The sequence below is a fragment of the Clytia hemisphaerica genome, unplaced genomic scaffold (assembly GCF_902728285.1).
Source record: "Clytia hemisphaerica strain Z4C2 unplaced genomic scaffold, Clytia hemisphaerica genome assembly, whole genome shotgun sequence".
NCBI classification, from domain to species: Eukaryota; Metazoa; Cnidaria; class Hydrozoa; order Leptothecata; family Clytiidae; genus Clytia; species Clytia hemisphaerica.
The window spans coordinates 294,963-320,776 of NW_027103671.1; the positions used below are offsets into that span (position 1 = coordinate 294,963).

The window sequence follows — 25,814 nt, forward strand, 5'->3', positions numbered from 1 at the left end:
CATATTTGATCGGAGTGTTTTTTTAAAGTGGTACCCGCAAAGATTGTTAAAACTTTGCCTAGCGACAAACGGGGCTATCACTTATGTGCAAGTGAAGTAGATTTAGCGCTGTCGATGCGGGTACCACTTTAAAAATAAACTCAGATCGAAATATTTGGCTTGGCGGGGATAGAGATCCAGGGTAGCACGTGTACATCATACTTCTACAATAGACTATAAATTTAAAGAGAAAATATCAACAACAACCTGACTCTGCTTATCTTCATCAAATCCTTTCTAATTACGAAAGACATTCTTCTCATTATGTTTTGTATACATGCGGTAGAGAATCATTATGAAACTATTAACAATAACTATTTTTCAAGAAAAATGCATTATTGTATATCTTTCACTTCCTACTTTTGAAAGATAGGTTAAGCAGGCTTTGGATATGATCGATTTACAGTTGAGTCTCCATAACTCGAACACGCACGGGGAACACAAATCTGTTCGAGTTAAAGAGATTTCGAGTTATGGAGTAAGGCTTTTATAAGGCATTGTTAACTTAAAGGGATCATATGAAACTTGTTCGAGTTAAAGGACATACACGTTTTTTTTTATAAGAGCAAACTATATAAGAACATAAGGCTTCGAGGCCCAAAAATTTAAGAACATTCTAAGAACATTCTGAGGCTTTGGAGACTTAAAAACATGCATTTTCTTAAGAAATTACATCAAAATGCTTAGAAAATGCTGAAAATAAGAACATTTTAAGAACATTGTTAGGCTTCAAATCCAAAAAACTGAGAACATCCGAAGGCTTCGAAAATTTTTGACGTTCTTATAAAAAAAAACACGTGTATTTGAGTTATAAAGGTTTGAGTTAAAGAGACTTCTCATTGTAATCTTACTTAAGATATGTTCGAGCCAGCGTTTCGAAGATATTTTGATAGGATGTGAAAGAAAGCTCAATTCAGTCATTTCTTTCTCTCAATGGCAGTTATGACTAATATTTCCTTTAAAAAATTTCATCTGAATTTCATCTGAAAAGAGAGCTTTCAGCGTTTAAAAATCAAAGCTAGGCATATTACGCTGAGAGTCTGCGATTTGCCATTCCTTACCAAACTCATCCTCTATTTACATAGTCTACCATACCATAGATAAGAGAACTGATAATTCTTCAGATTCTAAAGTTTGTAAAGATACTATTTTTTCACTAAATATCATCAACTGAATCCTGTCAGCTTTAAAAATTGCCACGATAATAATGTGTTTCCTAATACTCCTTAAGTATTTCTCTAGCTACACGTTTTTTTATAACAATGTCTAATTTTTGAATCCTTCAGATGTTCTTAACCTTTTGAGTTTTAAGCCTAAAAATGCTCTTAAAATGTTCTTAATTTAACCATTTTGTGAGTATTTTTGTACGAATAAAGTCTTGAAATGTTCTTAACTTGTTCTTAATATTTTAGTCATTAAAGCCTTATGTTCTTATATAGTTTGTTCCTAAATATAACAAACGTGTATCAGAAATAGAACACCGCTCTATTGAAATCTTCCTAAACGGAGAATCTATGCAGTGAATTAGACTTTCCGCAGTTTATCATATTTTAGACACGTTGGACAGAATACGTAATGAATTCAATCTGTTATCAAAGAATTTCCTTGGAATATTGTCTACCTAGGGTTATACAGCAGACGTACAAACTTTTTCGATTTTAGGCCTATCTTGTGAAACGTAAATATCTTTGAAAGTTCCGAACAAGCCTAACAAAGAAGAATTCTTAAAAAGTTGGATAGCTGTAAAGCCCAGTCAATATTCGTTTTGAAGATTCACATTTTTATCTTGAGTTTCGCTTAAGTGTCTACTTGCAAAATTTTGTACGCCTAGGGAACCTATATACCCAAGAAAACATTTAAAAGTAATTCCAAATTGACAAGTTCCAGCAATTTTTTAGAACGCCTTGAAAGACCGTTCTGGCCTTCCTATCAAACAGGCAAAATTGAAAATATTGAAAACAAACAAACAAAAAAGCTGACATTCAAAATCATTTACCCCTAAAACCTTGATATAAATATCGATCTGATTTTAACCCACTTGGCTGTGGTTTCTCACAAATTAACAGCTTACATTATAGAGATTCATGCTCTAAGACATATGCAGATAGTTTATATCACATAGCAGCATATTAGATCTAATTAGATCGAAAATCACCATCTTTTGTTCCTCTTAGCTTAATAATCACTAATTGCATATTTTTCGCATCGTCATTACCGCTCTGTTGCTCTTGGTAACCTTTTAAATGCTGATAAAAGCGTCCGGAACACAAAACCGAGTGGATTTAAATTATATAATGTCCATTATTTAAAGCCTGCACACGCTGTTTTAAATAAGAATACACTTTACAAGAATGTCGAAGATGAAAATGACCAAAAAATTAAGAATATCGTCAGAATATTACCATAGGCAACTGAAGCTAAGAATGTAATTTTTAGAGCATTTTACCTGCACATTGCCATTTACTCCCAAGCAATGCTAAGAAGGTTCACAAAAATTCAAAATTCTTGCTTGAGGTATATATTGCCTGGCCATCCGAGGCAATGACTGCAAAGTTTCAAGTTCTTCACTCCCTCCAATTGGTATTTTACAGACCAGCTACTGCATTGTTTTTTTACAGATTTGTTTATTCTACCTAAAATGTATGGGCGAGGTCTTTAATATAAATGAAGAAGAAAAGAGGTCCAATTATTGAGCATTAGGGAACCCGTGCTGAGCCATTTTTCAACTCAGAGGCTTGCTCGGGCTAGACTATTAAAATAGTCACATATGGCACTGCAGCTAACGCTCGCCTTACGCTCACTAAGGTTTGCTTAGCATAGTTATTTCCAAACTAAACTCGCGGCTTTTTTCCCGATTATTACCATTATTATTATTCGACTATTATTTCCCGACTTTGTGAGTGTGACGAAAAAACGACTGACCTACAGTCTAGCTCGGGCTTGCTCATGCAGAACCGCCGACTTAGATCGCCCGGAAAGAAAGTCTAGAATCAATAAAAGGATAAACTCAGCGAGCATAACAATCCAATAAAAGAGACCCCTGGGAAGACACTCGGGACAGGTCATTAAATGAGCTTGATCAAAATCGATATTTTGAAATAGATTTATCAAAATAACTGCGCATCAATTCTACCCCTTGTTGACGCCTACAAGGCGTAATTTCTATTATTTTAATTATGATTTCTAGAAATGTCTGACTGTATAAGATCAGACAGTTTGAACTATTTAAATTTCAACCTTATCGATTGACTCGACACAAAGTGATGTCCTGTACTGTTGTTTTATCATACCTTAGGCTGCACGCATCCCCTCTGACATGCTTTAATATAGGGGATGAGATTCAATTATAAATTGCCAATTACCCCCAAGTAAGGCTCACTCCATTGAGTTTAAAGCCCGAAGGGCTAGAGTTCAATCTCTAACCTTTCTCAGGCAAGAAAAAGTGAAGCTTTAAAAAATGCGCCGCATTTTGGACGACAGATTGAATCTAACAATTCCTTTGTTTACTATTGATATTTTTTTCGAAATTTAGCGGTAAATTTTAGTTTCAATCTGTCATTTGTGTAAAAACCAGGCGAGCCGCTCAAGGCCGCGCAGCTTTGGTAAGATTTGTTGGCTTCAAATCCTACCAAGGAGATTGACTTCTAGCCCTTCGGGCTTATACTTCATTGGCTCACTCCTTTCACAAAATTGCCATTTTATGCTTGAGACGTATGTACTAAATGTTAAATCTAGTCTGAATTAGGTTCCTAACCTAAGAATGCTGTAAGAATATTTTTGGATGATTTTCCCAAAAAAGCTAAGAAAATCCATGGTGAAATGAATTTAAACTATTCTTCTAAAAAAACACAGATATCTGTAAAGCCCGAAGGGCTAGATAGGCAACTTTAAGCTTTCTCCAGCAAAAAAAAGTGAAGCAAAAATTTGACTTTTTAAATTTCGTGCCGATGGATAGGATCTAGCATTTTAATTGTTTTCGGAGCGCGAGATAAAAAAAGTAGGCGGCAAACGCTATTTCACATCTCTCAAACCGGTGAAATTGCATATTTTAGTCACGTGACTTTGGTAGGAAATCCTTCCAAACCTAGGCTTCACTTTTCGATAAAAGCCGCAAATCTAGCCCTTCGGGCTTTACAGATCTGTGAAAAAAAGCGTGCAACTCTCGGACAGGAATTTTTATAAACGATACGTATCCCCTATTAATATCAAAATCAATTTCGGGGACAAGCGCTAAAACGATGAGATGCCTTGGAGTTTTTACAAGATACTTCACTAATTGGTCATTTAAAGTGATAGAGATGACGCGTTCTTTAGAAAAAGTAATAAGATTCTTTTATTACATCTTAACGACCAACCAAATCAAATAAGAGCTTATAAAAACTCCAGCTTGTCCCAAAACGAATATTGTTACGGAATAACAATAACAATTGATTTTTTACTACAGTTTACTCTCGTTAATTCGAACTCGAACGGGGAGTCTATAATATTCGAATCTTTCTGTATACTTCGAACTCCCGGGGGGGGGTACTAGGGTTGGTGAATGAGGGGTATGTGCGGACGGGACCTCCGCAAACCGACCCTTAGAGAGATCAAATTTTAGTGAAAAAGTTACCCTTAGAAAGACTTTTTCGAAAAATTTTTCTCTGATTTTCAAAAATTTCCTACCTTTAGTGAGACTTTTTTGTAATTTTTTCTCTCAAAATCAAATTTTTTTTCTAAAAATCGTGATTTTTCCCACCCTTAGAGAGACTGCTTTGAAATTTCCTGATTTTTGTAACCCTTAGAGAGACTTTGAAAGGTGAAAAACCCGACCCTTACCGTCCGCACATACCCAGCACCTATTTTTGCCTAAGTACCCCCCCCCCGGGTTCGAACTATACTATTATGCTGTCCAGGGTTTCGGTAGCGTGGGAAAATCTATCCCACGACACAGAAACCCTGAAAGCAGACGGGTAATCTACATCAATCTAATTACCAGGTTTGTTCAAAAAAAAAAAAAAAAAAAAAAAAAAGTTAGTGCTGCTTAAGGAAATGCTGAGAAAGTGTTCTGGGAGCAGATGAAGGCTGCTTGACAATGAATAAAGAGGGATTGCTTGAGCATAGAAGGTGTAATCAGAACAAAACGAATATTGTTACGGAATAATCAGTTTGTATAGAGTACAATTTGTCCCATACATTATCTGTTGTTGATTTTTTACTACAGTTTACTCTCGCTAATTCGAACTCGAACGCGGAGTCTATACTATTCGAATCTTACTGTATAATTCGAACTAATAAGACTAATAAGTATTTCACGAGGTTTTCCTCTTAACCGGAACTGAAGAAGAGCTCAAATTAGAGAAATATTCGAATAAAAGAATTTAGAATTAACGAAAGTCCTCTATATGTTTGAACGTTTGAATTAGTCGTCTAGCATACTAGACTAGCTTTATAAAGATTTATCCCCAAAAATGAAATCCGATTTTATCTGGAGTCATAATTATTCAGGATTTCGGCTAGTCACTCTAAATATATAAAACCGACGTCAAAATATATAATTGAAAAAAGTGACGTCAAATAAATTTCACAAAAAATAATACAAAAGTAAAATTTCAAATTTGAACCGTCTATTCGAATTTCGACTTGACAGCAGCAAGTCATGGAAATTGATACGGAGAAAAACGCAAAAATGGATGTGAAGAAAACCGCATTGGACCGACTCTCGATTACCACCCCTGAAGTCTTTGAGTATGTGCCTAGAGCTAGCTCTAGGAACAACAGCCGTTCATCAAAGAAATCTTCCACATTTAATTTCGAGAAGGCATACCATGATATGCTGGAGGTAGATTAGTTTTTCATTCTTTTTAAATTTTTTTATTTTCAATTGTGCCATTATATTTTCTTTGTACTTCTTTGATATAATCCTTAATTTTTTTTTGTAACTCTATTAGTATATCTCCATAGTTATTGTTGTTATTGTTGTTGTCTCCATATTGTATTGTAGTTATTGTTAGACAGTTAGTAAATAGCCCGGGGGTACTAGGGTTGATGGATGCTGGGTATGCTCGTGCCGGACCTCCAAACCCTGACTCTTAGAGAGACTTTGGAAGGTGAAAAACGGACCCTTAAGGCACGCACATACCCAGCACCGGGCCCAGCACCAATTTTTGCCTTTTAAGTACCCACCCCCGGGTCAAATAGTATGTGTATGTAATAGAAACAACAACGATCAACTCTAGCAAAGTTAATTTTTCTCTACTTTATTCAAATATTAATGATTCGAAATAATTGTTTGAAAGAATATTTAGGATTTATGTTTTTTCAGTCTTCTTAAAAATCGAATAAGTGAAACTTCGTATATTTTAGTTTGAAGTACGAGCTAGAATCAATGAGCCCCCCTAGCTGTTTACGTGATTACTTTAATGGGATAAATTTTCGCGGGGATTAATTTTCGCGGATTTCGCGGATTTGGGTGTCATCCGCGAAAATAAGTCCCATTGGAAATTTGAAAAAGGCCCATCCGCGAAAATTAGTTTCCGCGAAAAATTTTAATTTTTTTGGCAATCCGCGAAATTTCTATTTTTATCGTTTTTTATTTTCTTTTCTACATGAGGACACGCAACCCTTGAAAAAGGTCAAATCCTCGATATGCTTGTTAGCAAAAAATCGTTTTCCTCAAAATTTTCTTCACAAATTTACAAACTCGGAAGAGGTATTGGAAAAACTTTTATCCAAAGTGATCGCTTATTGTTAAAAGCTTTTCAATGCAAGAGGGTAATCCAACTGGCTTGAAATTAAATTGACACGAGAAACTAAAACTAATTCATTTTCAATTTAATTTTCTTATCCCGAATTTCTCTTCCGCTTTTTTCCCAAATAGGCTGTGAAAATTTAGCTCCGCACCATGGAATTAAATTAAACTTTTGATAGTTTTAATATATATCTCATCGCCCTATTCCAAAATTCCCTATTCTTTTCAAAAATTTTAATTTGTACCCCAATCCGCAAAATTAAATCCCCGCGAAAAATCAGGAAATCCCTCATCCGCGAAAATTAATCCCCGCGAAATCTTAAAATTTCGCGGATGAGCTCAACCGCGAAATTTAATCCCCGCGAAAATTTATCCCATTAAAGTACGTGATTTGGAAATTTTTTCTTCGTGATTGCGTGATCAGAGGTCAAAACGTGATCGTGATTTGAAAGATTTTTGAGCCGTGATGCGTGATTTGGATTTTTTCAAAGAGATGTGTGATTGTCCATTTGTTTTGCATTTTTACGTGATCATGATTAAAGACAAAAAATTCCGTGGTATCGTGATCAGAGTTACCGCTGGGGAGCCTCGCCAATAGTTCCGCATTAGTTAAGTCATGGAGGTATAAAGAAAGACAGGAGAAGTATGCTATTGTAACCAAGCTCGCCCTACGATTAAAAAAGTTACGATGTATGCATGCTCATAATCTCATTATATCGTGCATTTTTAATGAGCTCTTTTATCCATAGGTTAAATCTTATTGGCTAATTTAAGCTTTAGAAATTAGATGAGACGAGATTCATTGTTTCTGACATCAGTGTAAGAAAATATTTGGACTAAAAAAAGGCCTGTAAACTTGGCAATCCTTCATCAAATGATAAGATTTTTCGATCAATGTTTTCTTTCAGGTGAACTCTATTGCTTGATACTTTCCTCCAAAATTCTCCAGCGACTTTATGTCTACAAATTGAGTCTGAAATCGTGTGTGCTTATAAAGAACTTTTCATTTTCTGGCTTGAGAAAATATCTTTTCAAAACAAAATTGAACGGATAGCGAAATGGAACATAAATTTGTTTCGTGGACGAAGTTTTATCTAATTTTCGTATATTAAAAGGCTAGAATCTTCAATACTGATTATTAGAATGTTCAGAGCAAACTTGAGTTCTACTAAAAAGTCTTATTTCATCGGGCGAGCTTAGAATTTCTTTTGATATATTTTATAAAAGAAATCAAAAGACTTTAACGACCAATTACCGACACATTCAACTCCTGTTTTCTTTATACCTCTATGGTTAAGTTTAGCACAGCCGGGCTTGTGTTTCAAGTGACAATTAACACTTTATTTACCGGGTTTACCATCAGTAATAAAGTCTACCAAGATATTGTAATAATTACAAATTAATCAAATTATTTGACTAATATTTTACTAATAATTGCTTAGAAATAAGTGCTATTGGAAATGGCCACTACAGCTTCAACTTTTGTAGCATACACTGGATAAAAGAGAGCATACTTTAGATGAGAGAGCTGCCAAGAATTTAGACCTGAAAAAAGTTGACATTAAAAAGCCTAATCAAAATCAACATTGCCTTGAAAATTTGTTCCAGCCTATAAAATTATAAAATCACTGAATAACCTTTATAATTGTTTTAGTGTATGGTGAACATACTTTAGGCGTAATTTTTCACGAGCAGAAACCTTCACGATTTTCGTGAATTTTGGCCTTTTTCGCGAAAGTAAATGTCTAAGTAAGTAAAGTAAGTAATCCAAAGTAAAATTTTTATCAGGGCGATTTGCGAAAGTTTATGCTCGTGAAAAACATTTTTTCCTCAAATTCGTAAAAAAAAGTAAATGTCGTAAATTTCGCAATTTTTCGACCTCGCGAAAGTTTCTGCTCGCGAAAGTGTGTACGCCTAAAGTAAGTTTAATTAGGTCGAAGTTTTACATCTAGCCATCGGCCTAGAACTCAATGAATCTATATGTAAACAAGGGAAAGGATTTTGTCGAGTTAAAAAGTATTTGAAAGGCGGTGTTCCAATATGATATCTTGGATAACTTTTCAGCCAATCTAGCCCTAGACTTATGTCTTTTCTTATCAATATATCTTTTTTTATAGAAATTGAAGTTCAAGGAGAACGAAGTTGCAACGTTAAAACAACATATGCAATTAATCTGTTCGGAACGGGACGATTTGAAAAAGGATGCAGAGTTACTGGTCGCTGTTAACAACCAATCTTTGCACCGTTTGGGTGCAATAACTGAAGAACGACCTGAAGCATCCAAAATAGATGAGCTTCTAAAACGCATCCTTAAGAGCGATCAATTGATCGACGCACTCGCTGTAGAGCGAACGGAAAACGCGGAATTGATTCGCCACGTGCATGCTGAAAACGGTATCTGCCGCAACACCATCCAGCTACTTAAGGAGGATATTAAAGAGAAGGAAAAAGCTTTAGAAGCTAAACAAAAAGCTTTAGAAGCTAAAGAAATGGTCATCGAGACCAAAGATGCTTCCTTGAAAACAAAAGATAAGGATCTTGTCACATTTACCAAACAAAGTCAATTGACAATCAAAGCTAAAGATGAGATTGTGAAGGAGCTGGAGAAAAAGATTCAAGAACTTATTGGAAGATTGCTAATTGAGATAAAGAAATCTTCTGCTTTGGAATCTTCCATTAAAGATAAGGTAGGATGGAATGTTATTTTGTTTGTTATTGCTGATATAGTGTCCGGGGTAGTGAAAAATCTACAAAATTTGCCTTTTCCGGTGGCAATTTTGCTCTGTACCCCAAACAAATTCTAAATGTACAGGGGTCAACTGATGCTTGTTCAAGAGAGTTAGACCTGCTGTCAGGGGTGTCAAAGGTCACAATGTCCGGGGTTAAATTTCCAAGAAATGTTATATCCTCCACCCTATCCCATTTTCAATTTTTTTCTGGAAAAGCCTATTGACAGACTTTTGACTAAAAATAGCATCAATTTGGTTGAAAGTATCTACGTACACTTACTCAACGGTATGCTCGAAACTATATCATCATAACAGAGCTATATTTGTGTCCATCGATAATCTTAACAGTGAAATTCAGTCCCTTTGATATTTCAACACCCCAAAGGCACAAAAACTATAACTTAATAATACGCAAGCAAATCTTTAAATTGATTTATCTTTAGGACAAGACAATTCAGAATTACAAAACAAAATCGACTGAGCAAGCTCAGTTAATTGAGCAACTGAACAACGACATTAACCAACGGAGAAACAGAATCAAGGAGTTGACATTGTTAAAAATGGAGCATTATGAAAAGCTGGACGAAAACGAGGCCACCATCGAACAGCTTTGGGCTGAATTACAATACATGAAGAATAATACCTTCAAGAAGAAATGTAAAAAACTGTTTAGCTGCAGATCCTCTCGCTCCCAGCCAGCAGAACGCGAGCGACCTGTTGCTAGGCAACAAGATGGCGCACTCAGGCATGTGGAGGATACGGAGGCTTCATCTTCCAGACAAGCTCCGCTAATGGACGCTAAATTAAACGACATAGGCAGCACCAATGCTTCAAAATCACCAAAAGCTGTCGACAAAAACCCTGACTCAGCAACTTCTAACTGTGGTTCTATTGAATGTGAAAATTCTGGTAAAACAGGGGCTTCAGCGGATAAAGCATCCAATGTGACTACAGGAGTACCAGCAATTAACTCAAATGCTGGTGATGTAGTTACACCAGAGCAAGACAAAGATGTTGTAACATCAGTAAGTACAAACAAATGCATCTACATAATACCTGAAATCATAATCACACCACCAAGCACTCCTTCTGGTGAAAATGTTACAATTGCACAGGGCCCAACCGTGGCTCCTAAACCAAAAATTGTGATCGTCACAGAGACTGGTGCCAATAATCTGGATATAACTCCACAAGATAATGACGCATCGGCTCAAAAATCTCTCGGGAGCCAAGCCGTCGCCCAAAAACCAGATGACGTCATGAGCGTACACTCAGCACAAAAAATTGACATCGTCGATAGCCAAGCCCTGGCTCCTAAACCAGAAGGACCCTTGAGCACGCACCCACAGAAAATAAGTGTTGCCGAAAGCCAAGTTATGGCCATAAAGCCAGAAGGGGTCTTAAACACGCGATACGCACAAAAAATAGACGCTGTTGATAGCCAGGCAGTAGCCAAAAAGCCAGAGGGTGTCTTAAATGTACACGTTGATGTCACCGAAAGCCAAGCCGTGGGATCAACAGAAGAATGCATCTTGGAAGGGCCCTCAGTAGGCAAATACGATGTTGCCGAAAGCCAAGAAGTTATTCCAACGTCAGATGTTGTTCCAAGCATCTTATCTATTAACGAAGCAACATTAGCCAAAGGACCACAAAAGGTTAAAAAGCCAAATTTGACTTTTAGTGTAACCACTATTGTTAGCTGCACATCCACTGCAATGGAAACTGATAGCACCACCAATAATGAAGCTGCAGCATCTATCAATGAACATGATAGCACACAACACGCAACAAATGAACAAAATGAAGTCGCTGGACGACAACCAAATCTTGCTCAATAATTTTTAAATTTTTTAACCCTTAATAAGCCGTATAATACTGTAATGTCATTGCATTTGACCTACCTACTCTACATCCATTATCTTTTCTACAATCTGCTATTCCTACTCTTCTGCGTCCACTTGAATTACTATTTAATCAGTCATCCATCGACACACTTACCCAATCAATCATTTCATGCCATAACCTCACAACTCATCATTCTATCTTCTAAACAATCTATTGAATTTCCCCCTTATTGGCTTATAATACCTTAAAAAACCTTTTCTATGTATATTTTTTTCTTTCTTCATAAAATAATAAAAAAACACAAAAAAAACTTTAATATGACCGTGTCAAGTATTTTTGTTTAGCTTTAACCAGGTAGATTCAACTCCATTCGGTTTAAATGTCCACTGTTATTGGTAAAATGTGGAAACCAGCCTCAAGAAAATTGTTCTTAATATACCTTTTCACAAATTACGTGACGAACATCACTTGCCTGGTATTCAAACAATTACCATGGTGGTTATGTCTTTTGAGGAATCAAATGATTTTTTTATAAATAGAAAGTAGTTTTAATAAAGTCCGCTGGGAGTTAATCACCATGGAAATTATTTGAAAACGAGGCAAGTGATGTTCTTGACGTAATTTATTACAATGACATGGTTTCCATAAAAGAAGAATGTCGAATCGATTTTAGTTTTGGTACTGATTTTGGATTAGTGACATTTCTAGCATCATCTTGAACAATTAATTTAGCAATAAAATATTTATGCCGCCAGTTTTGAACACAAATCTTTCAGGTGGAATCGTTCCGCCTTTTTTAATTTTCGTAAAATCTGGGTCAGAAAACACAAAATTGTTTTCCATTGAAATACTCAAATTGTTGTCCTTAGAAAGTTTAGAAAGTACAAGAAATATTTTCCTTTGAAAATACAACGATTCTTCACTTTCAAATCACAGGACTTTTTTGAAAATCTAAAGATTGATTTCCTTTGAAAAGTCGTTGTCCTTAGTACATAATATAAAAATACAAGAATAGTTTACCTTTGAAAATACTAGGAAATACAAGAATTGTGTCCTTTTGAAATACAAAGATAGTTTTTATTTGAAACAAGGAACAGTTTTCCTTTGAAAATACAAGAATACTTTTCGTTGAAGTACAAAGCCAAGATAAGCCAAGTGTTTTCACTTTCGGGGAGATGGTGGAACCCAAAATGAATTTGGTTGAAGTTGTTGAAGACAATCAGAAATATAACTCAACAAAATCAATATTGAAGACTCGAAAATGAAAAAGAGATGAAAAGCCATTATTGAAAACTAAATTCGAAGAAAATTTTGACGTAGGATTTCAAGTTTTTCGTAAAAAATCAGTTTATGACAGGATGTTTTTCTATTTTCATAAATTTCACAAAAATTATGTTTCAAAAATGTAAACAGAAAACGATTTAGATTACGAAACAAACAAACAATGGCTTCCATGCCAAACTTGTAATAGGGTCGTAAAATTTGATTAATGACTTCCATACAATTAATTTCAACATTTAATGATCTTCTAATTATATAAAAAAAACTGAAACTAGTTACATGTCCTAAAAACAAAAGTCAAACAGGACGAAATTTAATGTTTCCGGTATAAAACAGCACTTTGGCACGTATATAAATAGAGGCTAATTGAAATCAGTGGTTTATATTTGAAGAAAGAAAGGCTAACTGGAACAAAATTGAAAAGAAGAAAAATGGAATTTTCGAGTGTTATAATCATCAGTGCATTGATTGCAATTACAGGTAACAGATTATCTGATTCTAAACCTATGAAGGGGTACACCTTAGCAAGTAAAGGGTGCAAGTATGTGCTACCCTTCCGGGAGGGTACTAGGTTTGCGAGATGATGGTACTTTCGAGGGTGTGAAAAAGGGACCATTATAATCGCACATACCCCGCCCCAGCACCAATTTGGCCTAAGGGGGGGGCTACCCTTATTAGGTTTAAAGGTACCTTTTTGGACCCTGGAATTGTAAAATTCCCAAAATTTTCCTTTCTTTCTCCTTTTCAATCTCCCCTGATGGTCCGAGGTTCGACATTCAACACTGATAAACTGAAGTTCAATCCAATTTCTACAGCTTTTGGTTGATAAGTGTTTGTTTGGTATTTTTCAGCATGTAGCGACAGCTGCCCCTCAACGACACTAACAAATAAATGCAATCGACTATGTCAACCACCTGAAGGAGAATGTCAGGATGATGGTTACTGTCTATGTAAAAAGGGATATACGGGACCTGATAACAAACCATATGCAAAGGATAACAGCCGGGTTGAAGCATCGCACTGTTTATTGACTTGTAATGACAATCCAGCCAATCCGTCGCTATCGAAAAATCAGCATCAACCTTGTCTTTACACGTGTGATGCTAGATGTCAAAGCCAAGTAGGAAGTTGCGTTACTGATGGTAGGTCAAAATTTCATATAAAATTCCATGCTAGAAGTTTTACAGACACATTTTTTTCTGGACTATTTTGGTTTGCCTGGAGAAACTCCCTTAAAAAGCATCCAGGCCGGTCTCCACTTGCGCGCGCTACGATCGTACTTTTTCGAACAAAGCTTCCATGCTATTGGTCAAAAGAAAAATGAAGCAATTCATTGGCGTGATCTGACGTAAAGTTTAAATAAGTTGAACTGCACTTTTGACCAAAAGTATTTGAAAAAGATAAAGGATATAGTTTTCTTTTTTTACTGTTTAGGTGAATACAAAGGCAAATGTTTATGTTGGTGGGGTCATACCGGACCAAATGCATTATTCATCGAAACAGGTGGAAACAGAGGAAGAATCTATGCTGATTATTGTAAACCTAATTCTGATTGTACTGGATGGAGTGTCCTTGATCGTTGGTGTGCTGATAGTGGCATCAGTTTCGCTTATTACAAATAAATATTCCAATCAAAACAACCCTGTCTCACAGACTCACTGGGACCCCAGCCCCACTGAAAAAATTTGCAAAGACTTGGTCCTCGGTGGGAAAATACATCGACTTTGATTTCATCCCTACTCAAAAATCAATGTCTAAAAATTGCACTCCAAAACCATCCACACTGGATTTTTTAACCTTTGAGATTTCATAGGGATTTTTATCCCCACTGAAGAAAAAAGTTCCACCAGGTCTGTGAGACAGGGGTGTATTAAACGAGTCAAATACCAAATACCAAACTACTAGTAAGTTACAAACTGTGCTGTTAAAATTTTTATTTGTATTAATTTTGTGAATATTGATTATTTTTAACTGTAAAGAAAAAAAAAGACCCAAAATCAAAATTCTTGACTCAAACCTGTACAACAGGGGAGAGAGAGCGGAATCGGCCCTTTTTTGTGCGGAGTGGAATTTAGCCAGAAGTTTTGCGGAATTGTGGAATCGGCAAAAAAAATTCAAAATTTCAAGAATTCTTGACAAAATCCTTGAATTTCAAAGGAATTTTCAGTGGAGGATTTTGATTCTTTTTAGCGGTTTGACGGTAATTGGGGAAAAAATAGCGGAATTGCAGAATCGGATACCCTCTGAACCCCCCTACAACGTGTAGGAGAATTGGGTACTTTGTAACTTTTATTTGAGTATTTTAAACTTAGAACACCATGGTATTTTCCCTTCACCCAAATCAGTTTTAGATTTTCGAAGGACTGAATTTTATGAACTGAATTTATGATGAAAAATATGGAAGCACCTAGTAACATCATAATTTAAAAGTTCTTTTATTCTTCGCCACGGCATGACGTCAGAACTGGGGTACTTACTAAAAATTAATTATGTAGTTTTAGTAAACATAATCTTTTAGTGAGTTAAACCATAGTGTTTGTTTTACCCTCCAAATTATTAAATCTTATTGGTTGAAAAAGATGTCACATGGCTTTCCGTGGCAAAGAATGTCTAGTGATAAATCACGCATTGACGTGCCACAATATTTTCTTCCAATTTCCACCAAAAGGAAGAAAACTTTGCATTTTCTCAACGGACTTAGGAAATGAATGATGACCTTGTATGTCTTCTTTTTTTCTCATTTATTTTCAACGACTTCCTTAATGACATTACATCATTTACTCGAAAGACGGTGATTGACTAAATTAGGCTAATTAATTATATTTTGTTGTTCTAGCAATGCCATCGAGGCTAAAACGGGTCTGGGAGACATAATAAGCTATGAATCTGATGTTTTTATAGACTAGCAAATCAGTCAATTAATTAATCATGAGTCGGAGGGCGTTTGCTAAAATAGGAGCTGCGTAGGAGAACGAATAACAGTTAGTGAAAGGCTGCTGATTAACAAAATATCTTCGCACGTTTACCTAACTCCTACGCTCACTTTTCCCGCGTGATTACGTTCCAGTCCGACTGGCGCACCATGTGTTTGAAATGGCGTTAATTGTTTTGACAAAATTAATCAAAGTTGATTGTTCTAATCTTTGAGCTTGGAGATCTTGTATTGGGGGGTCTGAGCACTTTGTCATCAGGTTTTTTGGGTTGATGCTTTTTGTGATAATAAATATGACGGTGGAGTTGGTGGTTCTGGTGAATCTGAAGGAGGAGTGATAGTTCAGGTGAATCTGAAGGAGGAGTTGATGGTTCTGGCGAATCTGAAGGAGGAGTTGATGGTTATGGTGAATCTAAAGGAGTAGTTGACGGTTCTGGTGAATTTGAAGGAGTTGGTGGTTCTGATGAATCTGAAGGAGGAGTTGATGGTTCTGGTGAATCTGAAAGAGGAGTTGGTGGTTCTGATGAATCTGAAGGAGGAGTTGATGGTTCTGGTGAATCTGAAGGAGGAGTTGATTGTTCTGGTGAATCTGAAGGAGGAGTTGATGGTTCTGGTGAATCTGAAGGAGGAGTTGATGGTTCTGGTGAATCTGAAGGAGGAGTTGATGGTTCTGGTGAATCTGAAAGAGGAGTTGGTGGTTCTGATGAATCTGAAGGAGGAGTTGATGGTTCTGGTGAATCTGAAGGAGGAGTTGATGGTTCTGGTGAATCTGAAGGAGGAGTTGGTGGTTCTGGTGAATCTGGAGGAGGAGTTGATGGTTCTGGTGAATCTGAAGGAGGAGTTGGTGGTTCTGGTGAATCTGAAGGTGGAGTTGATGGTTCTGGTGAATCTGAAGGAGGAGTTGGTGGTTCTGGTGAATCTGAAGGAGGAGTTGGTGGTTCTGGTGAATCTGAAGGAGGAGTTGATGGTTCTGGTGAATCTGAATCTGAAGGAGGAGTTTGGTGGTTCTGGTGAATCTGAAGGAGGAGTTGTGGTTCTTGGTGAATCTGAAGGAGTTGATGGTTCTGGTGAATCTGAAGGAGGAGTTGGTGGTTCTGGTGAATCTGAAGGAGGAGTTGATGGTTCTGGTGAATCTGAAGGAGGAGTTGGTGGTTCTGGGTGAATCTGAAGCGAGGATTGGTGGTCTGGTGAATCTGGAGGAGGAGTTGTGGTTCGGTGAATCTGAAGGAGGATGGGTTCTGAAGGAGAGTTGGTGGTTCTGGTGAATCTGAAGGAGGAGTTGATGGTTCTGGTGAATCTGAAGGAGGAGTTGGTGGTTATGGTGAATCTGAAGGATGAGTTGATGGTTCTGGTAATCTGAAGGATGAGTTGATGGTTCTGGTAAACTTAACGCAGAGTTGAAAGTACTGCTTTATGGTAGATTTGATTGGTTTTGGAGAATCAGACAGAATGAATGGTTTTGGTTAATCTGAAGGATTCTTTGCATCAAATTTACAATAACAATAAACTCCATCATTCTGGTGAATTTGATGCAGTGTTGAAATAAAGCTTATCCAGATATAACTGTAACTTTTGATGATCAAATATGACGGTAAATTTACGATTGCAAAAATTGAGCTTTTTTTCTACTCATGCTACAACGTTCATTTTTACACCAGTGGTATTTCAACCTTAGGAGAAGAAGGTTGTCAAATCTAAAGGCAAACGAAAAAGTCCTTCGGAAGATATGGAACCCGAAATACCCCTTGGTACCCCTTGAAATATCAAATCTCTAACTTTTTTACTAAAAACGGGGGTTATGTTATTTTTTTTGAGCAGTGCAAATAAAAGTGTTAAGTGTTGATGTATTCGTATTATTGGTATCATTGATTATTTCGAAACAAAGTGAAATCACAATATGATTGTTTTTATTGAAACGTTAAGCATATTGAACCTATATTGCCTTTCTTATTTCTAAGTAATTAAAGAACTTTGCTAATTCCCAAAACACTAAGCATTTCCACAATTATATCGGACTATCAAAAGTTACAGGCATTCTTGTTTCCACTGCCAATTATATCTGAAAACACTTTAGTGATTGATTTGACGGCTCCTGGCGAATTTCAAAACAAATTTAATTATCTCGGCGAATTTGAAGTATCGGTTGATGGTTTTGGTGACTCTGATGGTGGGGTTCAAGGCCCCGTAAATCTAAAGGACTAAGAATGACCTGATTGTCTGTCTTTTTCACCTATAAAGACTTCCTTAGTGACATGACATCATTTACTCAAAAGAACATGGCTAATTAAACATGTTTTTAGATGATCGAAGCAGTTGATTGAGGCAAAGATAGGTCTTAAGTGAGACTGATGTAACCCATCTAATGGTTTTGGCGTATTAGAGGAACTTGTGATAGTTTTTGTGGTTCAAATAGGAAATTTGAAAGTTCTATTGTAATTATGATGGTTCTAGTCATTGGTTGCGGTATTCATGATATGCAGCACTGGAAAGTCTTCTGAGAACTTTTAGATTTTTTAATTTTTATTCCATTGTTTAAGTGACGTATTGGGTGGGAAAAAAACACAGAAAAGTTCCATAATTTTGTCTAGTCATTGCAGTGGTGAATATCATGAATAGTATAATTCTGGTGCTGAAGAATCTACGATGATGAAGTTGATGGTTTATCTGATATTAGTTTCACCAGAAATGAAATGAACTTGTAAATATTTGTAAATAATATGAGTATTGGAGTTGATGGTTGGATGAAGAATTGAATGATTAATTTGATTCTTTCTTTGTGAATCTTACATCTGAATTGATGATCGTGATGAGTCTGATTTTGAAATTGTCAGCTCTAGTAAATTTGATGGTGTTTACGATGATTCTGGGGATTGTGATGTAAGAGTGGATTGACTTAACCATGACTCAATATGCTTTTAATGGTAATTATGGTGAATCTGATGACATAATTGATTGCTTTGATCATGCGTCGATCTTGTGACGATATGAGAGTCGATTTTAAATCTGTCAGGGAAAATTTAATTGTATTACATCGTTTTTCATATGAACCGGTAAATTTTTGATGATTTCTTGTATATTCATATTTCTAGGGCTAAAACTTATGTAATCTAGGATCAAGATCCAATTTTTTACTAATTCGAACCTTAATTTGTTTAAAAGTAAGCATTCCAGGCAGTGGCGTGATAGGAAAATTTCTCTGGGGTGGCTAAGGCAAATATGGCGCCCTTTTTAAAGATTTTTTGTTTTTGGCGCCCCTCTCTATACGCTCATTATGAACACAAAAAAGGGAATGTGCAAGCGAAGCGAGCTAGAAAATGTTCAGTTTTTGAGGTGATGAGGGGCGCCATTTATGTTTTTTCATTTGTCAATCTTTCGATATGGGCGCCTGAAAAATCCTTCTTGGCGTCCCTTATTTTTGGGCGCCCCTTCTCAAAAGGGGTCCGCTGGGGGGCCTGGCCCCCTGGCCCCCTGCCACCACGACACTGATTCCAGGCTCAGCAGCATTGTCCTTGAATTGTTCTTATTTTTTTGAATTTTTGAAAATGAGATAATTTAACTTGGCTCATCAAGGGGAATTTGAATTTGTAAATAATATATTAGCTGAAAATGACTTTGTGATTTTGTTTTGTGTTTTCATAACTTTCAAATTTTTTTTGATTATTCTTCAAAAATTTACATTTTCTGATGTGCTTTCGAAACTTTGCTGTTTTGTGAGTGGGTTAAAAAAAATTGTGATATCTAATGGAAAATTTCTGATGATTGAAGCATTTTTGATCTAAAAAACAAAAACCACCGGAATACCACCAGGCGTAATAATAAAGTTGCAGGCGTGAGAGGGGGTAGGAACTTTAATCTATTGTGCGATACCAAAGGTGTTCATATGAAATATAGAAAGTCGAAATTATGAAAATCAAAAGATGAATGACGTCCAATAACGTTATGAAGAATTTTCGATCGAAAAACACTCACAATATCCGTCCGTTTTCATTCAAAAGTTCATAATCCCTCCTTAGATGGCTTTTTGAACTTTCCAGAAACCAAATGGTACCCTCAAACGTAGACGGTACAGCGGAGTCCAAGCTGGGGGTTCGAAAAGTTCACTCCCATTTATTTCACCATTTATTTACATTAGCCGTACAGTCCAGACCAGCGGCTGAAATTAATCAGTAAATAATCTCCGAATTTTTCAATGGCTGTGGTAAAATGAATGAAATTACAACTGCAAAATGATCAATATAAAATTTATAATACAAAATTTAAAGGGACCTTCAAGTATTTATGACGTTTCATCTTTTGACGTCATAAGTTTATTGTTGTAATTAAAAAAGCTATTGTTCAGACTTGTTCAGACTTAAATCTGTTGTTAAAAAGTCAAAGTCAAAAGGCAAACAAACTTGAAAAGAACAACAATAGGTTAAGGGTGAATGAATAGAAGAGGAAAATTATTATATCAATAGATATAAAGAAGTGGATTAAAAGGTACTTCTTGGAACCGCTGGTCTAAATTAGTATCTCCGCTGACCCTATAATAGATGTATAGATTTCCTTAAGATGGGAGGAGATCTATAGGAAAGTTTTCTATAGAGATTTAAAGAGAAAACAAAAGATGCTTTGTTGCTAGGTGTTCTAAGCCGGCTCCACCGCTGGTCGCTAAGAAGTGTTTGAAACAGAAAGTTTTTTCGTTTGGCGACCGCTGTACTTAGGCACAAGTGGGTTGATTTTAGACAGTTTCGGTGTTGTTGGAATATGGGGGGAAATGGTAAAAACAAAAGAAAAGATCAAAAACAAGAAAAAATGAAGAAAAAAATATGCCGAGAGGAAGAAACTAAAGCAGGTGAAATCATTTTCGGTTTTTCTTTCAGTAAAAGGTTGACCTGGCCTGACGGCGAAAAAGTTTGACTGAAATTATTAAAAAATAGCGCCAAAAAACGATCAAACGGTTTTTTCCAACTAATTTGAATTAAATAATGATTCTTTTATTAGGGAACGACGGAAGATACTTTTACACAATGACAACAAAAATCCAAAAAATATTTTCCGATTTATAACGGCGGTTTATTATTTACATTGCACTTGTGCGCCCTTCAGACGATCAAAATTTTGTGTAAATAAAAATTTCTTCAATTTTTTCAATCCTCCACGCTTGAGGTTTGTAAGTAAACACAGCCAGTGAAGTGTAAAGTCTTTGGACGGGTTTTTTATTGACATTTGGTCTGTAGGTGAAGCCTAAAATATAAAAGAACTCGAATTTCTTGCGGAAAAAACTTAAATTTCTTGAGGAGTGAGTCATTAGGAAATTAATTAAATGAAAGTAAATTCTGTTTCTGCTAATATAAAAAAGCTTACGAACCGCTGATCAACCGAAAACGAAAAAGTTACTAAAGTCAAGAAAAAATTCCGGGTATTCGTCATAGGTTGAGAGTGGTCGTGATCCAAGTTTCGCTTCTTTTCCAAGAAAATTGGATAACAGGATATCGAGAAATAATTACGAAACTTTATCCCGTAAAAATATAAACAAAACATCATTTTATGAATTAACGGTCACTGCAGTACTATAAACTTTTTTTAAGGGGAACAGTAAATTTTTGTTAAGTTAAAGCTGTTCTTACCCCAGCTTTGAGGCTCAAAATGTTCTTATCTTATTCTTATCTTTAGGGATGGAGGTATTTTCATGTATTAAATCTACTTTGATTTTTAAAATTTATCGAAATTTAGCAATTCCGGGCGCATTATTCTTAAATTGTTCAAATTTTTGACGATTTCGAGGCTGATTATTCCTTTATTAAAGAGTGAATACGTTTTTTTATCCTTCAAATTTCAAATTTTCAGATGTTCTTAACTTTTTGATTTTTAAGCCTAAAAATGTCTTAACTTGTTCTTAGTATTTTGGTCATTGGAACCTTACTTTCTTGTAAATTTGTTCTTATAAAAAAAACACGTATAGCCAGTGGCGCTGTGGGAAAATTTTTCTGGAGGGGCCAAAGTCATTTTTTTAAATGGCCCTCCCCCCAATTTTCCAAAGTGGTGCCCTCACCCACCAGTTTCTAAACTTTTACTAGACGTTTTTTTTTATAAGAACAAACTATATAAGAACATAAGGCTTCGAGGCTCAAAAATTTAAGAACATTCTAAGAACATTCTAAGGCTTTTGAGACTTAAAAACATGCATTTTCTTAAGAAATTACATCAAAATGCTCAGAAAATGCTGAAAATAAGAACATTTTAAGAACATTTTTACGCTTCAAATCCAAAAAACTAAGAACGTCCGAAGGCTTCGAAAATTTTTGACGTTCTTATAAAAAAAAACAACGTGTAATTCATTTGCCTAGGCATAATGAGGAAGGAAATATTTAATGGAGAAGAGTAGATATATCTTTGATGAATGGAAAAAGGGAAAAACAGGCCCCACCATGGTTGGGGCCGACTAGAAAATTTTTAAAAATCGACTGCCAAGATAACCCTAAATCACAAAATAAAAATAGACAAATTTGACACTTGCTAGAGTGAAAAGAAACTGTAATGCGAGCGAAGGGAGCGGAAAAATTGTTGGTTTATGATTTCAATATTGTTGTCAGCAAATTAGTCTTGGGGCGCAGTTAGATTATTTTTTGGCGCCCCTTGCTATTCGGCGCCCCTTCAAAAAGGCCCCCCCCTGCCACAACGCCACTGGTATAGCAACAAAGCATAAAAGAACAAAAGACCAAACATATATCGTAAGAACATTTGAACGCTTTCAGACTTAATAAATTGTATGTCTCTTGACAAGTTATACCAAAATACTATAAAAAGGCTGAAAATTTTAAGAAAACTTTAAAAATTTCTATCCGGTAAAATTTTCGGCTGATAAATTCACATTAAATCGGGGGTCTCGACAAAATTATTACCAAGGTAACAAAAATTTGTTCGTTAAAAGAGACAAAGAGAAGAGAAGGGGACCACCCTACTGCTCCTGACTAACACCAATTTTTTCATTATAATTTCCCAACATGGCAAAAGTAAATAAATAACACATGAACTCAATTTTGAATGACGACATCACACTTCTTTGGTCCCCTCCTCCAAAAAATTATCCTTGAAATTGAGACAAAAAGTCTGGGCCTAGTTGGGTAAAGGAAATTTTCTGTCAGGACAGTATATGACCAGTAAACTTTCATCTGGCACGCCCGGATGCAGAAATTTTCGTCCGACCCACTAAAAGCTCTGAAGGTCGAGAAACTTTCAACATCTGGAAGGTTTAGATTACGGAATTTTGTCTTGACCGCGTCAAGGATTCTGCAGCGGGAGACCTGGTACACGCTTTTTTTTTTATAAGAATGGTGTAAATCCATTTCATCATGGATATTCTTAACTTTTTTGGGAAAATCATCCTAAAATATTCTTACAGCATTCTTAGGTTAGGATCCTAATTCAGTCTAGATTTAACATTTAGTGCATACGTCCCAAAATTCCATGATGGTGATATTCTTAGTTTATTCTTAATTTTTTGGCCATTTTCATCATGGACATTCTTATAAAGTGTATTCTTATATAAAAAAAAGCGTGTAACCATGCCCTTGTTGGGGACTGACAGGTCCAACCGAAATATTATTAGGTCTACGCATAAGGGAAGTTGAAACCGACTGGGGATGTTGATGGGAATTGGCCTCCTCCTTTAGATCTTTAGTGTGGGCGGCCGCCAATCCACCATCATATCAGATAAAGTAAATTTGGCTGAGGCTTAGTTTTTCTTATTTTTTTCAACGAGTTATTGAAAAAAATAAGAACAACTAAGCCTCAGCCAAATTTAAGAATATAGAATTTAAAAGAATTGTAATAAATTTTAAGTTTTGCGAATTTTAAAACATACAAATTTTTTGGAAATTACGGCAAAATATCCGAGATATCTACAAAATATCAAAAATTTTAGAAATATCTTGAGGACATTAAATAATCTTGTCCATTTTTCTAAGAATTTGGATGTTTTAGAGTCCACAAACCCTTAAAATGTTCTTAACTTGTTCTTAATATTTTAGCCATTGAAGCCTTATGTTCTTATAATATTTGTTCTTGTATACATGTAACTACAATCAGCTAACTTCGAAAATTTACAATGTAATACTGACTTAAAATTTAGATTGAATTTTTAAAATGAAGCAGAAATTAACGTGAGAAAATCGCCAAAAATGAAAGAAAAAGATAATTAAGTCGGTCAAGGGGCGCGTGTTGACGGGTTAGCTCGAATCCTGTTGCCGCTTTTTATCATATAATAAAAACATAATTAGTTTGATCAGACGTATGTAATTAAGTAATCACTTGATTGCGGACAATAATTACTGGGAAGTAAAATAATAAGACCGCTTGCAAGGTGCAATCTTTATCTTCCATGTGAAAACATGTAATTTTTTTTCTTCAATATTTTTGAAAACCGACTTTGGAGATACCGAGAATAATTTAATTTCTTATGTACAGGTTTTTTTATAAGAACAATTTATTCTTATCGAGATTCGAATGTTCTTATTATTTTGGCACCTTGAGCCTCGAACGATTCTTATCCTGTTCTTATTTTAAGAATAAATTGAGGTACTTTAATTCATGTTTTACTCGGTTAAGTCTTGATATTACTTGAAATTAAAAAAACTACAGGATACAACATTGTTCTTAGATTGTTCATATTTTAAGCAATGTTGTTCTCATAAAATTGTTCTTATAGAAAATATTGTATCGGTACTTAATGATTTTGCTTTGTGTTTGGGTGTGGGTGTATCTCCCATGCTTTGTTTACATTGCAACTCGTGAATAATTAGGGACTGGGTAAATAGTGCCATGTTTCTAAGACAACATTCCACATGGTTCCCAATAAGACGCCGTCTCACTCTCTTTCGGTACGAAAACAGGAGAAAAAAATTGTTAACTTTTTCTCTCCATGAGAAGCGAAATGGTAAAAAAATTTTCCGTGTAATTAATTAATTATTCAGAACAGCCGGTAGAAACGCTTTCGTTCTCTCGTTCAAAAAAAAGACAAGTCCCTAGACAAAAAATCGCATGTGTCAGAAACGTAGTGCAAAACACACAAAAATCAAAATGGAGGTCTTTTTAGAAAAAAAAAGACTTTCTAAACTATTACTAAATACAAAAACAAAAAAATGTCGTTATTTATATAAATTTTACAGGTTTATAATAACAAGGGAAAAAAAGAGCAAGAAAAGTTAAAAGCAAGCATAAAAAAGGATCTGATATTCCAGGCGAAAGTCCCCCGAAAGTCACATAGGAAAACATAAACAACTTAGATTTCCCCTTTCCCATTGATTAGAAAATTCATTTGAAAACCGTATAGAAATTTGTTACAAGGATACGATCCCCGCAAAAAAATAAAAACTTTATGATACTTATTTGCCAAGCTGAGTAGAAACTAGTTTTAGGGGCGACTCATACTTTTCTTATATTGTATCCCCATCTCTCTAACACTTACACTCTAAGATATAATATTTGAACTGTAATCTTTTTAACTTATTGACTTAAATATTTGAGCACGGGAGTGACTTATTATTATTCAATTTTGACCGACCATAGTTAGGCGGTGTGATACGCACTCAAAAAAGCCTCTTTGTACGTTTCAATTCTTCCCTCAACTTGCAAACACTGAACAGTAGCTTGCCATTCAATTCTATACCCCTTTTTATCACTAAATCTCTTTGATGTTATAACAATAGGACAAAGGATTTTGATATGATGGTACTGGGTGGTATTGACACAAATGCTACCTCTTTTCTTTCCTTTTGTTCGGTGGTGATCGCGGATCAACTCCTTCAAATCCATTGAGTTTGAAGACCCTAATGGGGCGAGAGATGAATCATCAAACTTTCTCAAGCAAAAAAAAGTGAACCGGAACCGCCGGAATATCGATATAAATAAGAGCTAATACCGTACATATACACGATCTAAGTCCGAAGCCCCAATTTTGGATGGACACCAATAGTTCCCGTTCTTGATATATACACTAAAAACTACTCTTAAAAAGGTGATTGACCCCACAGTTTTCAGCTTCTACGTAAGACAAATACCTCGTTGATCCCTAAAGGTACTAAGAAATGAATTGATCTCATACTCACCGTATTTTAAGTTCAATCAACTGGACAAAACATTTTGGAATAGTAGTCTTCAGTCAAATTCGAAACCAGTATTTTAGTTTGCTCTTTTTATGGCTCTATAGCGATCACGAAAGGTACGATTGTATCACGTCCAGTTTCTCTGGGTACGAGATTGATCTTTAGTTACTTGA

General features: G+C 35.6%; 3 protein-coding genes across 3 annotated transcripts; all 3 read left to right on the top strand.

Moving 5' to 3' along the window:
* The first annotated feature begins 7,385 nt into the window (after positions 1 to 7,385).
* On the top strand, positions 7,386 to 11,336 carry LOC136803388 (uncharacterized). Its single transcript, XM_067060110.1, has 3 exons — positions 7,386 to 7,391; positions 8,887 to 9,456; positions 9,942 to 11,336. Exons 1-3 carry the CDS (start codon positions 7,386 to 7,388, stop codon positions 11,334 to 11,336), a joined length of 1,971 nt encoding a protein of 656 aa, XP_066916211.1.
* Positions 11,337 to 12,930: 1,594 nt separating this feature from the next.
* LOC136803373 (tenascin-like) lies at positions 12,931 to 14,599 on the top strand. Its single transcript, XM_067060098.1, has 3 exons — positions 12,931 to 13,104; positions 13,476 to 13,766; positions 14,059 to 14,599. Exons 1-3 carry the CDS (start codon positions 13,056 to 13,058, stop codon positions 14,244 to 14,246), a joined length of 528 nt encoding a protein of 175 aa, XP_066916199.1. The 5' UTR covers positions 12,931 to 13,055; the 3' UTR covers positions 14,247 to 14,599.
* Positions 14,600 to 15,335: 736 nt separating this feature from the next.
* LOC136803389 (uncharacterized PE-PGRS family protein PE_PGRS46-like) lies at positions 15,336 to 16,718 on the top strand. Its single transcript, XM_067060111.1, has 3 exons — positions 15,336 to 15,343; positions 15,886 to 16,336; positions 16,482 to 16,718. Exons 1-3 carry the CDS (start codon positions 15,336 to 15,338, stop codon positions 16,716 to 16,718), a joined length of 696 nt encoding a protein of 231 aa, XP_066916212.1.
* The last annotated feature ends 9,096 nt before the right edge of the window (positions 16,719 to 25,814 follow it).

Bases quoted from the DNA above. Each gene is read 5' to 3' on its own strand.
- LOC136803388 (XM_067060110.1), top strand. The intron at 9,457-9,941 runs GTAGGATGGAAT...ATTTATCTTTAG, and splicing joins AATCTTCCATTAAAGATAAG to GACAAGACAATTCAGAATTA.
- LOC136803373 (XM_067060098.1), top strand. From the start codon at position 13,056: ATGGAATTTTCGAGTGTTATAATCATCAGTGCATTGATTGCAATTACA. The intron at 13,105-13,475 runs GTAACAGATTAT...GGTATTTTTCAG, and splicing joins TGCATTGATTGCAATTACAG to CATGTAGCGACAGCTGCCCC. The intron at 13,767-14,058 runs GTAGGTCAAAAT...TTTACTGTTTAG, and splicing joins AGGAAGTTGCGTTACTGATG to GTGAATACAAAGGCAAATGT.
- LOC136803389 (XM_067060111.1), top strand. The intron at 16,337-16,481 runs GTTGGTGGTTCT...GTGAATCTGAAG, and splicing joins CTGGTGAATCTGAAGGAGGA to GAGGAGTTGGTGGTTCTGGT.